Source organism: Gorilla gorilla, chromosome 11 (genome assembly GCF_029281585.2).
Source record: "Gorilla gorilla gorilla isolate KB3781 chromosome 11, NHGRI_mGorGor1-v2.1_pri, whole genome shotgun sequence".
In the NCBI taxonomy this organism is placed as follows: Eukaryota; Metazoa; Chordata; class Mammalia; order Primates; family Hominidae; genus Gorilla; species Gorilla gorilla.
Genome location: NC_073235.2, coordinates 115,993,342 through 116,010,984, shown reverse-complemented (window position 1 = coordinate 116,010,984; position 17,643 = coordinate 115,993,342). Strand labels below are relative to the sequence as shown.

The following is a 17,643-nucleotide window of genomic DNA, read 5'->3' as shown; positions in this document are numbered from 1 at the left end:
ATTTTTATCTCAAAACATAAATTGCTGTAGATGACTCCAAATATTGTTATAAAGTTATAGTATAATAATATAAAAATTTAAAGACATCAGCAAAGAAGTGAAATTTGAAAACATATTATAGGAAAGTCATTTTAGGAAAACCAACAGTATTTTAGTACATGAATTTTATGGAAAAATAAATTTATTCTGAGTTACAAGAAGTCATACGTGTGTGTGTGTGTGTGTGTGTGTGTGGACAGAGATGAAGAAATCTGAGACAATGTACTTAAAAATCTTAAATCTTCATATTTCCCTGAACTCTCTGGCCCTGCAAAAATGGCCTGCTTCTCCCTTTTAGAGACGAGCACACCTCTCTTGACCAAGGGCAATTCAGAGTCTTCTGTCTTATGAGACAATACATGCCATTCTTACAATATATTCCCCACCCTCCTTACTGGCCAACAGACCAAAATTCATTTAAATAAAAATAAAACCTATTCAGGTAAGTAATGACTCTGTTATAAAGATGAAAAGAACTACTTCCAAGGAACTGCAGGAACTAGCCAACATGTACCTATGGGTTCCACGACAGTACATGCAGAATTGGGTCCTGAGGTCACTGAGGTAAGAGAGGTAGAATATAAAGTTGGACAAGGCAGAGTTTATCAATATGAGAGTACTCTTTTATAACACAGAACTTAACACCCTAGCAAGGAAACTGGTATTTATATGAAGCTAGGATGGCTCTTTGAAGCTTAGGGGAAAAAGTGATTACCAAACTAAGTGAACTAGAAAAGCCAATGCTACATTCCACAACAAAGGAGGATCTAAATACTCAGAGAAGTGAGCCTGTAAGAGTGGATACACCATAAAAGGCCAAAAATCCCATGAGATAACCATGTCCACCAGATGACCAGAGAATACGTCCACTAGAAAAGCAGTAAGGTGAGAGGAGCAGCAACATCATTGAGAAGCTCAGTTGTGGTTCTTTAAGATGATAGTAGAGAGTATGTTATTAGAGAACTATGCTCCCTGAAAGCAATTTAGATTATAGACTCCTGAGAAAGCAGAGGCCAGCCAGAAGCACCTAAATGCCAAAAGCAAGATGGGCACAATTATGGAAAAGAACAGCAAGGTGGTAAGGGCTATCAGGATATCCTGAACCATAGAATGCTAGGAAGATAGTCAATAGAACATAGAATCTTTAAAGGGCTGAAAGATGGGAAGCCAACAATGGTAATGTTCAATCTGTACGACCAGAAGAAACAGGATGGTTGATCAGGATACTGAGAGCAGCAACCTTGTAAAAAGTCACTATCTCTTGCCTGGTTTCCAGATCTTAGCCAGTTTTCACACACAGAACTTCCTGACGAAAGAAGTTCAGTCACTATGAAAAAGGATCCTCCTACACCATAGCAAGTACATACAATGATTCCTCCATTCCTTCCCCAGAGGCTTAGGTAACAATACACTAGAGAAAAAGAAAGACCCAGACATTGTGAAACTGTTGACACAGGGTCTAGCATGGCATTGATACTCAGGGACTCATAGTTTTATAACTCTCACCCTCCACCATCTTAGAGTTGAGGCTGAGGCATATAGGGACTAAGTAATAAATATAGCTTGCCCAGGTCTGGCTCACAGTAAGATGGAATCCATGAACCCATCTGATGGTCATTTAACAGATTCCAAACAAGTTGAAAGAACATACTTGGTATTTTGCAGAACTTCCACATTAATTCTTGACCTGTGGGATACATGATACTATGGTGGGAAATACCAAGTAGGAGACTTGAAAACTGCTCCTTTCCCTGTCAAGTTCATAAAAAATAATATTGCATATTGGGGAGGGTGGTGGAAAATGGCACAGATTTAAACAAAGGATGTAGATGTGGATGTTCTCATCATATTTCCATATAATTCCCTAGTCTAATTTCTATAATAAACAAAGATCCTGGAGGATGACAGGAGACTACTGCAAACTCAACCAAGTAACAGCCTAAATTGCAACTGTTCTACCTGATATGGTATCTTTGCAACAGTAGATTAACATGTACTCAGGCACATCGTGTGTAGTCATTGATCTCGCAAATGTGTCTTCTCATAAAGTGAGATTAGAAGCAATGTGCATTCAGTTGGGCAGACAACAGTACATGTTTATGTTCTTGCCAAGGTTAACATTCCACTCTAGTCATAAAATAGTCTGAAGGGAACTGTGCTCTCTAGAAATATTATAGAACATCACTATTTATTGTATTATGTTAATCAGAATGGATAAACATGATGTTTACGAATAATAAGCTTTGTGTGTTATGATTATAGGCAAAAGGAGCTAGTTGGTGCAAACAGGACAGTAGTTCATGTCTTATATGTTTTGACTATCTACAGATGTACTCAAGAGAAGACACAGTTTTGGAATGCCAGGAGAATAAGGTCCTACAAACTTGTAATAGGAACCCACTGCTGCCTCTGTGGCAATTCATTCAGGCTTTATATCCACTGACTGTATACACCATTTGGTATACACTCAAGTGGCACACACTCTATTGGAGTGTATATCATCATTCAAGAGGATTCATATAATCTTCAAATACACTGATTAAGACCTAGAACATTCAAAACAAATGAACAACTTATTTAGACATCCAAGACAACCCATAAGAACCTTAGCTTATTTTTGCACTTCATTATGAGAGGAACAGGAACAAGTAGAGCTAGAAGATAAGTCAAGAGGGGTCAGCAAGATACTAAATACTCTGCAATCTTAGCATCATGTTGGGGGATATATTTCTATAATAATAGGAATAATATCAGCAACAATAATATCTTTGTATTTACATAATGCTTTTATAATGTATAAAGTGTTTATACATATATTATCCAATATGTCACTTACTTTTATAAAAGGAGGTTGCCAGATCCAACACAAGAGAGACAGGAGTAGAATCTTACTGTCCAAACATTGTTCAAGAATTCAATCAGAAAATAATGGGGTACAAGATTGAGAGAATCATGTAAACATCTGGAACATATGGGCTGTGCCATATGTGGTATCTTTACTGAAGCAGATAAAAATACCCTCTACTACTTGTTATGAGGCTACTGATTTGGTGAATATTTTATTCTCTCCTCCCATCTGTGAGGTAGTTAATCCAAGTTGCCTTTACATGACAAAGGCAGCAGAAAACTTTCTACTCCTTTGCCTCAGGGCCATATAAACTCCCCTATTCTCTGTCAAACTAAAGTAACCTTGATCATCTTTATATTCCACTATATTGCTAAAATCCCCCTAAATGGATCTGATGAGCAGGAAGTGGCAAGTACCCTAGATGTCTTAGCAATATGCTTGTGCCAGAGAAGAAACAAACACCAAAGAAATTCTGAAGCCTGGAACATGGTAAGATAATGCTTCTAAATAAAAGGCAAAGTTACTGTATCTTTAGTCCTCCATGCTGAATAAAGAACATAGTATAAATGATGTTTGGACTCCAAAAAGTTTACAATATGTCCAGGATATAAGACAATTCTCCTTGGGCCTTATGGCCCAGCAGACCCAATGGTGCTCAAACTATCTGTAGAAAATGAAGATACTATAGGAAGCCTATAACAAGCCCCAACAGAGGGCCACAGTACTGACCTCCAGACTTCTGGAGAAAAGGCATGTTCACCTTGTTGATAACTACTTTTACATATTCTCTATTAACGGTTAGCTCCTACTATGTTCATGAGCTCTGACAGATACTGAGGACTTATAACACCAAGTGACTAAGTAAACTGAATTGCTCATCATAAACCAGGAGGTCCTCAAAGACATGAGTCTGGACATGTAAAAGCAATTCATCTTAAAAAAGGAAGAATTATAATTGAAATTGTGCTAGAGAACATCAGAAAAGCACAAGTAAGTTGCATGAGCAGGTAAACTTCCAAACTTCCACTCTTGTTTCAATGTCACATGTCCCTCAACTATACCTACGGCTTTGTGAGATACTCACCATGACCAGCTATCAGAGAATGGATTTAAAAAAAAAACTAGCCTGATTTCCATACAGGTTTGTACAATGTGCCACCCAAATTCAGCTATAAGTGGACAGTCACTGGATTATAAGTCTTCCAATGGGAGGGCTGAAAGACAGTGATGAATGAAAAGCCTTCAGGTGAACAGAAATCTTGGCAGTATATCTGATCACCTATGTTGCCTAAAAACATAAATGGTACAGCGGATACATCTATACCTATTTATTGGCAGTGGCTATCAGTCTGGCTGACTGGTTAGGGGTTTATAAAAGAATAAGGTTGGAAATTCTGAGATAAGATCTAAGGAAATGGTTAGTGGCTACATCTCTCACAATAGGCAAAAGTGTGGAAATATTGGTGTCCCATGGGTATACTTATTTTAAAAAATCCACTGCAAAACAGGTTTTCAATAATCGGGTGGATCACATGCCTTATCCTGTGAATATTGGCTATTTTCTTTGGCTCTCCCTCTGTATGCTCAATAGGATCATATAGCCTTGTGTTAAAGATGAAAGCTATGTATGGAATCAGTAACAAAGGCTTCTCCTAAGCAAAGTTTATTCAGCTACCATCCAAGTGCTGAATGTCCAGCTTACCAACAGCACAAACCAACATGGAACCCTTGTTATGGCACCGTACCATGAAAAACCTGCCAGCCACCTACTGGCATACTTTTTATGTTGGACCATTTTAGAAGGGTCAGTGTTTTTTTATTTTCACTGGACAAAATATGTGTTCATTGTATCATGTCGGGTTCACTACAGAAATCTGATTGTAAGTCTTCCTCCAAGCCTTCCCTAAAGGAACAGCAGTCATTTACATGGAGTACTCTTTCGCTTCACACCTTTCAGATATAATTAGAAATTGGCTCTGAATAAACGCCCTTTCCTAGAGACCCCAAAACACCATCTAACAGCTAAATTAGGGGCTTATCATAGCCTTCTGATCAACAGTGTTGTGGTATAAGTCTATTTTACAGTAAGCCCAGTGGATTTATGGACCCATTCCTTCATTGTTTCCCTGGTTTCTGATTGTATTCTTGAAATAGATATATTAGTCAATTAGTAAAATCTCACTGGCTTCCAAATTTAAGAAATAAGTGCTGCTACAGTAGGAAGGGTCAAATAAAAGCCCTAGACCTTCCCATACCTACCAAGAGAGTAAACCAAAAGCAAAGTACATTCCTGTGAGAACTACAGAAATTAGTGCCACCATAAAGCATTTGAAAGATATCAGTGATAAATATCCATCACATTTCCACTTAACTTGATAGTTTCGCTTTAGAGGAAAATTGACAGGTCTTAGAAAATAAATGTGGATTTTTGTAAACTTGATATGGTATCATCTATAATAGCAGCTACTATTCCAGATTGAATATTTGCCTTTACTGCTGTCAATGCTCTACGTATCTACAAATTCCCTTATTCATTGTCATGTAATACCAAAGACTAAGTGTTTTTGACCAAAGTAGGCATTTTGCAGTAAAAGAAGTGTGGTTATGGTCTAAAAGCCGTGAAATTAATGGTAAAACATCACCCAGAAACATATGGCCCAACAGAAAAGTAGAATAGCTTATTAAAAACTCAGTTAACTGTGTTAGTTTTTTTAAAAAAAATCCTCTAATGTTTTTCTCACATAGTCATAAAAACCAAAAGTCCACAGAATAGAAGTAGCTCTTCTCATTATTATATCTCAAAACCAACCTGCAGAAATTTTGCTTTCTGCCCCAACAATTCTGGGCTCTGCTATTACATGGCTTAAGTCAAAAGCCATGCTATTGCATGACTTAAGCCAAAATATTTCCTATTAGTTTACGAGTATGGGGGTGGACCATGGCACACAGGGAAGGCACTAGCAAATTGAAAGTTAAGTCTTCCATCTAATGATTCATGGACTTCTCTGACAGTTTTGGCTCTCAATTATCAAGTAGAAATTGGTTTGCTTCTAATGGGTGGTTTTGGAGAGAACCTTCTGGAGCCCAACAAAAAACCTAGGTCACATTGTAGTACTTCCATGTGAAATGATAAATGTCAATGAAAAGTTACAGGTATCTACGATGACAGGAGCACTAAATACTCACACCCTCTAATGGTGGAAGGAACATAGAGTTCTTCATAGGACTGAAGATATGGGACAACCTACCAAGTAAAGAACCACAATAAGGCAAGGTGGTGGCCAAGCAAAGACAAATATTGAAGGAGTACTAAAAGAAGAAAGAAGCATATCAATTTCTTATCATGACTGGAAATAGACTGTTCAGCTGTGAATATTTTTGTTACATATATAAAATCAATGATTTTGGGGTCCCTCCCCCAATATTATGTGTTAGAAATTCCTTCTTTCATACTCACATGTCTTCCTTGGCTCGATTTGCTACTAGAAAGCCCCTTCCTCAACAGTCCTAACTCCCACCAGATGGCCCCAGCTTCTGGATTATGGTAACACTTTTTCTCCCACTGTGCCTCCAACACATAAGATGATGGCAGTACCCTGCTATTACCAGGCTCTGAGTTGTCTCCTTGTCCATTATTTGACATCTTAGTTGTCCCCCTGTCTCCTACTTGGTGTCTTAGTTCTACTATTAACTACATAACTACTTCCATGTATTAAAAGTAATTTTGTTCAAAAGACCTAAAGTAGTTCTGTTTTCCCTCTGAAACCCTAGATGTTTTCCTGACTTTGCCTGAATGAAGATGCAGATCATCAAAAAATTCACTAAATTACTGCTTATGGAATTGCAAAAGCAGAAAACATAATTCTTCACAATCTTTTCTCTCTTTTATACAAAGGATACATTATGAAGCTTTTGCAGGTGGACTAAAACTGCTCTCTAAATAAAGGGGGCAAACTATCTTGTGTGAAATGCATGTGTGAGATGGGACTGGAGAGAAAAGTAAAGCCTGCAGTAACACTAGAGCTTGTCCTATGCCCACCACCAAGATCTGGCACCTTACCATCCAGAAGGATGCAGTAAGACATGAAGCTTTTGTATAAGAGAGGAAAGTTTTCAGTAAAATACACTAATGTGTTTCAAACCTAAATTTCTGCAACTGCCCTATTTACTTTAGCTACAATTGGTGCTACATGCTGCCCAGCATCCCTGCCTGCTCTGCTCCAATGTCCCTGGTAGCTCACTGTCTCATGCATTAACATAGCGCCCACAGTCAGCCCTCACACATCCATCAATACAGAAGACACTCATGCTAGGTACGGGGTTTGACTGTGACACAGAACTGAATATCTTTACTTATGAACCAGAAATAATTTTATAACCTAATCTAGTCCCTAATCCATGAATGTGAATTCTCAACCAAGGATTGCTAGTCATTTGAAGAAAAAAAGTAATAACAAAACAAAACAAAAGATAATAATGAAAATAAACACACTCTGGAGAAGATAGAGAAGAAAATTCAAGGAACAGAATATCATTTTTAAGTTTAACTACTATTTTTAAAACATTCATGCCAGTTATTATTTGACTAATAAGTAGATTTCATTACATTAATTAACATAGACTTCTAAAAGAAGTAATTGGAGAGTAAGAAATAAACCTTGGAAATGAATAATAGAATTTTCAAAATAAAAACAAATTCAACTGATTGACTGATAGTGATAAACTATCAAGCATTAACATGGAAAGCAAAGCTGGTATCTATCAGAATGCAAAGCAACAACAATAGAAATACAGGAGAAAATTAAGGTTTATGAAACACTAATTTATCTATTAGGAGTTTATCTAAATTATCTAATAGGAGATTCAGAAAGAGTGAAAAGAAACAATAAATCAAATAAATACTAAAAAAGAAATTCCCTGGGCTAAAGGAACACACCAGGCTTTAAATTGAGAAGTCCTATGTGTTATGTGAGAGATGAAAAACAATAGCAAATACTTAATAACTTCATCTAGCTACATTCTGCTGAAATTTGACAATTCCTTAAAAAAATAAAAATACCTAAAAGAAAAGAAAAAAGAAGGATAAAGATAAAATTGGAAGTTTTATAGAGGCACAAGGATTCAATGCCTTCTATATTCCAAAAGAAGTGTTATATCACCTGCAAAAATTTATTTAAAAATTTAATAACAGTTGACTCTTTTAAACTTTACACACATATCAAAGATACCAGCAGTTGAAGAGGACGGAAATGGAGAGGATGTGTGAGAAAGATTTCTTTAGAGAAAGCCCTCCTATAGGTCCCACTCCTCTAAGACTAGAGGAGGAGATTCAGACTCTAAAACCCAGTGCATGGGCCTCAAACAATACCCCCCAGGGAGCCTGAAGTTTATTCTTTGTATCTAGAAAACACAGTGGATCAGTGCCTAATTTGCAGTCTCTAATAGTAAGATAAAGACCTTATGGAAGAATTGTAATCCCCTTCTAACAATGGATCCAGGAACTAGAATGTGACGCCAGTGGAAATATTGGCCTAAAGTTTAAAAATATCCAAGAAGGTGGCATAAAAGGGAAAAGAGACCCAAGTAAAAAGAAGCTATGAGGTATACCACTAGGGGGAATATAGAGAGGCTTAGCACTGGTCCAGGAAGGGTAGTTCTTTAGAGGAGTTGATAGGGAAGTCTGAAGAGCTCATGTTAGTGTTTGTGATGGTTAGTAGAGTATCGACTTGATTTCCACCTTTCCACCTTTGTCTGAGGAGATAATCCCTGTGCTGCCTAAGGCAACAGTGATGGCTTCCCCTGAGGCAGTTGCCAGGCAAGATAATGTTGATTCTCCTCAGGAGCCACTCTCAACACCACTGTTTGCTTCTAGACCTACAAATAGACTAAAGTCCCAGCGGGCCCCTAGAGGTGAGTTTCAGAGTGTGACCCATGTGGAGGTGCACTACATTCAAAAAGAACTGCTTGAGTTTTCTAATTTATATAAACAGAAATCTGGAGAACAGACATGGGAATGGATATTAAGGGTGTGGGATAATGGTGGAAGGAACATAGAGTTGGATGAGGTTGAATTTATTGATTTGGGACCACTAAGTGAAGGTTCTGCATTTAATGTTGCAGCTTAGGGAGTTAAAAAGGGTTCTAATAGTTGATTTGCTTGGTTAGCTGAAATATGGATTAAAAGATGGCCCACTGTGAGCGAGCTGGAAATGCCTGATCTCTGGTTTAATGTAAAGGAAGGGATCCAAAGGCTTAGGGAGATTGGGATGGTGGAGGGGATTAGCCACTTTAGACCTACTCATTCCAGCTGGGAGGGTTCAGAAGATATAGAAGATATACCTTTGATCAATGCCTTGCAAAATAGATTTGTGAAGGCAGCATCCACATCTTTGAAGAGCCTTGTAATTGCTCTTCTCTGTATGTCAGAACTAACAGTGGGAACTGCAGTCACTCAACTACAAAATTTAAATATAATGGGAATAATTGGATTCCATGGTGGCAGGGACCAAGTGGCAGCACTCAACCATCAAAGGCAAGGTGGGCAGAGCTGCTGTAATAGACAGCCGAGGCAAAACAGCAATCAGAACAGTCTGACTACTGTAGAGCTCTGGCACTGGCTAATTAATCACCATGTTCCTAGAAGTGAAATTGATAGGAAGCCTACTGCATTCCTACTTAATAAATACAAGTGGAAAACTTCTAGGTCAAATGGACAAAAGACTAATTTGAATTCTAAAAACAGAGAATCAATCAATTTTCAGACAAGCCAGTTTACGAACCCAGAATCCCTTGAATGAAGGGGAGGCCAGGTCCCCTTGAGGAGGGACCCCACTATGCTACTGATAATTTATGCTATTAATCTTTCTCTCATCCTTCCCCAAGGAGACCTCCAGCTTTTTACAGTGTAACTGTGCATTCGGGAAAGGGAAATGATCAGACATTTCGGGGACTACTGGACACTGACACTGAACTGATGTTGATTACAGGAAACCCAAAATGTCATTGTGTTCCTCCAGTTAAAGTAGGGGCTTATGAAGGTCAGGTAATTCATAGAGTCTTAGGCCAGGCACAGTGGTGCATACCCGTAGTCCCAGCACTTTGGGAGGCCAAGGCAGGTGCATCACCTGAGGTCAGGAGTTTGAGACCAGCCTGGCCAACATGGCAAAACCTCATCTCTACTAAAAATACAATTAGATGGGTGTGGTGGCACATGCCTGTAGTCACAGCTATTCAGGAGGCTGAGGAAGGAGACTCGCTTGAACCAAGGATGCAGAGATTCCAGTGAGCTGAGATTGTGTCACCGTACTCCAGCCTGGGTGACAAAGTGAGACTTCATCTCAAAAATAAAAAAAGAAAAAAAAAGAATAGAGTTTTAGCTCAGGTCTGACTTTCAGTGGGTCCAGTGGGTCCCCGAACTCATCCTGTGGTTATTTCCCCAGTGCCTGGATGCATAATTGGCATAGACATACTTAGCAGCTGGCAGTACCCCCACATTGGCTCCCTGACTGGTAGAGTGAGAGCTATTATGGTGGGAAAGGCCAAAAGGAAGCCAATAGAGTTGCCTCTACATAGAAAAATAGTAAATCAAAAACAATATCATATCCCTGGAGGGATTGGGGAGATTAATGCCACCATCAAGGACTCGAAAGACACAGGGGTGGTGATTCCCACCACATTCCTGTTCAACTCTCCCATAAGGCCTATACAGAAGACAGATGGATCTTGGAGAATGACAGTGTGTTATCAAAAGCTTAACCAAGTGGTGACTCCATTTGCAGCTGCTGTACCAGGTGTGGTTTCATTGCTTGAGAAAATTAACACATCTCCTGGTACCTGGTATGCAGCCATTGACTTGGCAAATGCCTTTTTCTCCATTCCTGTCCATAAGGCCCACCAGAAGCAATTTGCTTTCAACTGGCAAGGCAGGCAATATACCTTTACTGTCCTACCTCAGGAGTATATCAATTCTCTGGCTTTGTGTCATAATCTTATTCGGAGAGACCTTGATCACTTTTTCACTTCCACAAGATATCACACTAGCCCACTATATTGATGACATTATGCTGATTGGATCCAGTGAGCAAGAAATAGCAAACACATTGGACTTATTGGTGAAACGTCTGCATGACAGAGGATAGGAAATAAATCCGACTAAAATTCAGGGATCTTCTACCTCAGTAAAATTTCTAGTGGTCCAGTGGTGTGGGGCCTGTTGAGATATTCCTTCTAAGGTGAAGGATAAGTTGCTGCATTTGGCCCCTCCTACAAGCAGGAAAGAGGCACAATGCCTAGTGGGCCTATTTTGATTTTGCAGGCAACCACATTCTTCATTGGGGTAGGTAACTCTGGCCCATTTATTGAGTGACCCGAAGGGCTGCCAGTTTTGAGTGAGGTCCAGAACAGGAGAACGCTGTGAAACAGGTCCAGGCTGCTGTGCAAGCTGCTCCACCACTGGGGCCATATAACCCAGCAGATCCAATGCTGCCTCCATAGGTGAATCACAGCGGAGGCCTCTCGGATTATGGAGCAAGGCCCTGCCATCTTCTGCAGATAACTACTCTCCTTTTGAGAGACAGCTCTTGGCCTGTTACTGGGCTTTGTGGAAACTGAATGTTTGACTATGGGTCATCAAGTCACCATGCGACCTGAACTGCCTGTTGTGAAATGGATGCTTTCTGACACATCTAGCCATAAACTGGGTCATGCATAGCAGCAGTCCTTCATCATATGAAAGTGGTGTATGTGTGATCGGGCTCAAGCAGGTCCTGAAGGCACAAGTAAGTTATATGAGGAAGTGGCTCAAATGTCCATGGTCTCCATTCCTGTCACCCTGCCTTCTGTCTCCCAGCTTGCACTGATGGCATCATGGGGAGTTACCTATGAGCAGGTGACAGAGGAAGAGAAGACTAGGGCCTGATTCATAGATGGATCTGCACAATATGCAGGCACCACCCGAAAGTTGACAGCTGCAGCACCACAGCCCCTTTCTAGGACATCCCTGAAAGACAGTGATGAAGGGAAATCTTCCCAGTGGGCAGAACTTAGAGCAGTGCACCTGGTTGTGCACTTTGCATGGAAGGAGAAATGGTCAGATGTGTGATTATATGCTGACTTATGGCTGCAGCCAATGGTTTGGCTGGATGGTCAGGGACTTAAAAGAAGCACGATTGGAAAATTGGTGACAAGGAAATTCAGGGAAGAGGTACGTGGATGGACCTCTCTGAGTGGTCAAAAACTGTGAAGACATTTGTATTCCATGTGAGTGCTCACCAACTGATGATCTCAGCTGAGGAGGATTTTAATAATCAAGTGGATAGGATGCCCCATTCTGTGGACACCACTCAGCCTCTTTCCCCAGCCACCCCTGTCATCACCAATGGGCCCATGAATAAAGTGGCCATGGTGGCAGGGATGGAGGTTACACATGGGCCCAGGAACATGGACTTCCACTCACCATGGCTGACCTGGTTATGGCTACTGCTGAGTGCCCAATTTGCCAGCAGCAGAGACCAACACTGAGCCCTCAATATGGCACCATTCCTCGGGGTGATCAGCCAGCTACCTGATGGCAGATTGATTATGTTGGACCTCTTCCATCATGGAAAGGGCAGAGGTTTGTCCTTACTGGAATAGACACTTACTCTGGATATGGGTTTGCCTATCCTAAACGCAATGCTTCTGCCAAGACATCATCTGTGGACTCACGGAATGCCTTATCCACCATCACGTTGTTCCACACAGCATTGCCTCTGACCAAAGCACTCACTTTATGGCTAAAGAAGTGCAGCATGGGCTCATGCTCCTGGAATCTACTGGTCTTACCATGTTTCCCCATCATCCTGAAGCAGCTGGATTGATAAAACCGTAGAATTGCCTTTTGAAGTCACAATTACAACACCAACTAGGTGACAATACTTTACTAGGCTGAGGCAAAGTTCTCCAGAAGGTGTGTATGCTCTGAATCAGCATTCAATATATGGTACTGTTTCTCCCATAGCCGGGATTCAAGGTTCCAGGAACCAAGGGGTGGAAGTGGAAGTGGCACCACTCACCATCACTCCTAGTGATCCACCAGCAAAATTCTTGTTTCCTGTTCCCACAACACTGATTCTGCTGGCCTAGAGGTCTTAGTTCCAGAGGGAGGAACGCTGCCATGAGGAGACACAACAATGATTCCATTAAACTGAAAGTTAAGATTGCCATTTGGACACTTTGGGCTCCTCTTACCTTTAAGTCAACAGGCTAAGAAGGGAGTTACAGTCTTGGCTGGGGTGATTGGCCCAGACTATCAAGATGAAATCAGTCTACTACTCCACAATGGAGGTAGCAAAGAGTATGCATGACTACAGGAGATCCATTAGGATGTCTCTTAGTATTGCCATGCCCTGTGATTAAGGTCAATGGGAAATTACAACATCCCAGTCTGGGCAGGACTGCATATGGCCCAGACCCTTCAGGAATGAAGGTTTGGGTCATTCCACCAGGAAAAAATCCACAACCTACTGAGGTACTTGCTGAAGGCAAAGGGACTACAGAATAGATAGAACAAGGTAGTAATCAATACCAGCTACAACCATGTGACCAGCTGCAGAAACGAGGACTGTAATTGTCATGGGTATTCCCTCCTTCTTTTGTTAAAACCATGGTTGTACATGTATACACTGTACTAAGAATATACCTTCGTTTTATTTCATTTTTCCCTTATCATGTGATATAAGATTTACTGACTTCACATCAACCTTTAAGTATTGTTAACTTTATGTAATAGTATTTGAGTTGGGGACTGATGCATTTCTGGTTGTACGAAGGATAGCTGTTTTATGTTAGGCATAATTATGACCTTATTATTGTCTTTATTTGAAGATTATGTATGATCTCAGCAGATATGTATGGGTTCAAGTTGACAAGGGGGGGACTTGTGATGGTTAATACTGTCAACTTGACTGAATTGAAGGATGCAAAGTATTGATCCTGGGTGTGTCTGTGAAGGTGTTGCCAAAGGAGATTAACATTTGAGTCAGTGGGCTGGGAAAGACAGACCCACCCTTAATCTGGGTGGGCACCATCTAATCAGCTCCTTGTGCAGCTAGAATATAAAGCAGGCAGAAAAATGTGAAAAGACCAGACTGGCCTAGCCTCCCAGCCTACATCTTTCTCCACGCTGGATGCTTCCTGCCCTCTAACATCAGACTCCAAGTTCTTCAGTTTTGGGACTCGGACTGGCTCTCCGTGCTCCTTAGTTTGCAGACAGCCTATTGTGGGACCTTGTGATCATGTGAGTTAATACTTAATAAACTCCCCATATATTTCTTATTAGTTCTATCCTTCTAAAGAATATATATATATATATATCTGAATATATATATATATATCCTATTAGTTCTATCCCTCTGGAGAGCTCTGACTAATACAGTGCTCATCAGGATAAAAGCTTTCTGATTTTGCCAAGTTCAAAGAACTCTAAGGTATCATAAGGTATCTCAAGTCAAGTAATAACTCTTCCATTCATCTTTAATTTCTCCCTCCTTGCACCTTCAACCTTGCCAGTTAGCAAACTAGGGGAAAAGTAAGGGAAAAAGTAAGAGGAAAAAGTAAGAGGGAAAAAGTAAGAGGAAAAGATTTACGAATGGCCACACACCACCACCATTACAACCCCTTCCACACTGCAAATGTCTAGCCCAAAGAAGTCCCCAGCTGAGGGTTAGGTGAAAATTTAACTTCATGTTAAATGTGGAGCATTTGTGTTACATAAAGCTGGGCATATTTAATTACCGATTTGAGATTGTGTTTTGCAACCAGAGTAAACACACACTTGACTAATAATTTCATGAAGCCTGAATGAATTATCACCCTAGGGTAAGGGTTGAATCACCTCCACTGAGCAGCTTTAAGAGTCAGTAGGTCACATAAATAAAGTTGTTATTATGATTACACCTCACTGTTCTAGTTGTTCAAAATACTAGTTTACTGGTACATTGTATTGTATATGGTATTTTTTACTTCCCAACAAAATAACAAGAATCAAACCAACAGCAATTATTGCTATCCTCTAAGACATTAAAACAATGCCTGTAAAATTCTGGTGAAAAATTAATTTAAAACTAGAACTCTAATTCCAGCAAAATATCAACTCATTGTAAGGTAGAACAAGAATATTTCAGATGTATGAACTTAGATCATTTATCTCCATTGGCCCTTTTTGAAAATTACTCAAGGAGATACTCTAGGAAAACAGAAAAAGCAATCTATGAAGGAAAATATGAGAATACATAACAGGGGCAGCTGAGTGTAAGCCAATGAAGTAGAAGAGAGAGACTATTTATAAAAGAGAAATCTTTAAATACAGTCCTATGCACTTCGGGTATTCTCCTTCCTCCTCTACAGTTCTAGTTAAATTTGCAATGTCTGCAATAAATTACATTTACTTAAACATAATCCATTTAAAGGCTGTTTATGGGATTAAATGTTAGTATTAATTTACAGACAAAGCATAGAAAATAGAATTAAGACTACAGAACAAATGTAAATGTTACCAATTATGACAACATACATAATAATATAACTCAAATCAAGTCAGTAAAGTGCTCTAAATGCCTCTTTGTTATGGCAGAGTCAATAGATATCATGTGAAGTGAATTATTAAAAAAATAGAAACAGAACTCAGTCATTTGTTATAATAATAACAACAAGAAAATTAAGAGAAATACTAGTAAAAATGATTACTCAGTGAAGGTGAGAAGGATTCACTTTATTTTATACTTTAGCCCTTTAATATGACCTGTGTTTTCTATCATGCTGTAGGTATTACATTAAATATCAGAATGCAACACCATAAAATAATATACTATGCATAAATATGCAATATACTTTTCCTATATTTTAATAGCTTTTTGTCCCATAAAAAGTCAACCTTGCATTATTAATCTAAACTCTTATAAGCCATAAGCACTGAGTGAATGAATCAACAAATCACTTCTAAGTATGACTTACTACCTAAAAGACAATACTTATACCGTTAGAAGATGAAAATGTTTGATGACAATCACCTCCATCATTCCAAAAATCTTTAAATCTGATGTGAGTCTACTTCACATACCATAATCTACAATTATGATAGAGAAACAACAAAACACTAATCTGAAAAAGCACAAGATTATAATAAAAAGCTTATTATAACAAAAAAGTGATTAATTTTTATTTTATTGTATAAATATTTTATACATTGGATTCTGGTATTGTATAAATATTTTATATTTATACAAATTAATAAATTTTATATTTTATATTTATACAAATTTATAAAAATTCATTGTATAAATATTTTATGCAATACCAGAATCCAACGCATGTTTTAGAGAGAAAAAAATATTATTGGCATTACCTAAGTAAATGCTATTATTTGAATTCATACAAATCTATTCTTCTTCCAGAATTACTAAGAAGCTATTATAATTGTAAATATTTTTATTTTAAAATAAGTGCCAGATATTTTAGAACTCTAAGGTAACAACTGCCTTACAAGAAAATCCATTACCTGAGCTAGACTTTTATGTAATTTTCATAATAATAAACTAAACTCATCACAGGTTTTATGTAATTTTCTTCATTTTTGATCTCTTTGACCAGCCATTTTTAATACCATTTTCTTTAATCACTGGCAAAGATTTAAACTACCAGTCTGATTACAAAGTGAAGGTACTCAAGATATAAAGAGATTGTTAAACGGAGCATAATGCTATTTCATTCTACCTTTAAAGGGACTAAGTAAAGTCTGACGTTACATTTTGAGAAAAGATATAACAAGATATGACCTGGGAGTGATTTCTTTTAGACAGAGGTAATTTCAAGCAGAAAAGTTAGCAGGTGAGCAGACATGATCATGATTATGTTGGGATAGGTGGCAGAGTGATCCATTGAGCTGTCTCTGCTACTAACAAGCCTGTGTCCCTGAATTAACTACTTACTAGTAACATTTGGATACCTCCACGGTCCATATATAAACCAAGCAGCCCGGAATATATAACCTCTAAATTCCTTTTCCGGTAAAATAATGATACCATATGAGTGAATGGATCTAAAGATCTGAGAGTTAAGTATGACTTAATGCAAACAAAAACAAATATCATACCTTTGTATTGCCTTTCATCTTTGTTTTACATTTGTTTTGTTCCCTGGCTTCACGAAGACCTTTCTGAGTAGGACCTTCTGGAGCATTTTCTTTTTCACGACTATGATCAACTACAAGATAATATAATTTATTCTTAATATTTGCACTGTTTATTGGTATAAAATGATTGCAACCAAAAATATGAAAACCAAAACCTCAATGATGCATGTATTTTTTAAAAAATTCATTAAATTATTGATACCCAAACCATACCAAATGCTTTATGTGTGGTCTCAAAATTCAGTTCCCAAAAATGCAGAGAGGCATTACAACAAGGTTAATTAAATACATGGTGAGCCAGTTACAGAGCACAGTTATGATATATCCAAATTCCTGTTATCACAAGGCTTTGTGTGTTTATAAACAGAGTTAAAGATGGTGAAGGAGAGAATGATAAGAAATGACAAAACTTCCCACATGAAACTAGATAATACATATTTTTATTATAAAAAGAATATTGTATTAATAAAATATTATTGTCTATGCTTCACTATGTTAAGGACAAAAAGGAAAAACACAGGGTAATATTCAAAATAGTTGTAACATTGGTCTCCTACTTCTCATGGACATAATGAGCAGTCTTAATGGA

At 38.5% G+C, this 17,643-nt stretch overlaps 1 protein-coding gene across 7 annotated transcripts in view; it reads right to left on the bottom strand.

The window, feature by feature from the left end:
• The window catches only part of SPAG16 (sperm associated antigen 16), a 1,164,663-nt gene that overhangs the window by 1,053,278 nt on the left and 93,742 nt on the right, over positions 1 to 17,643 (bottom strand). For all 7 annotated transcript variants that reach the window (XR_008677798.1, XM_019022690.4, XM_055380495.1 and 4 more), the window contains one exon: positions 17,016 to 17,125. Coding sequence is in view for 6 of the 7 variants with exons in the window: in XM_019022690.4 (XP_018878235.2) it covers positions 17,016 to 17,125 (110 nt within the window). In the remaining variant the exon portion in view is untranslated. The remainder of the gene's footprint in view (positions 1 to 17,015; positions 17,126 to 17,643) is intronic.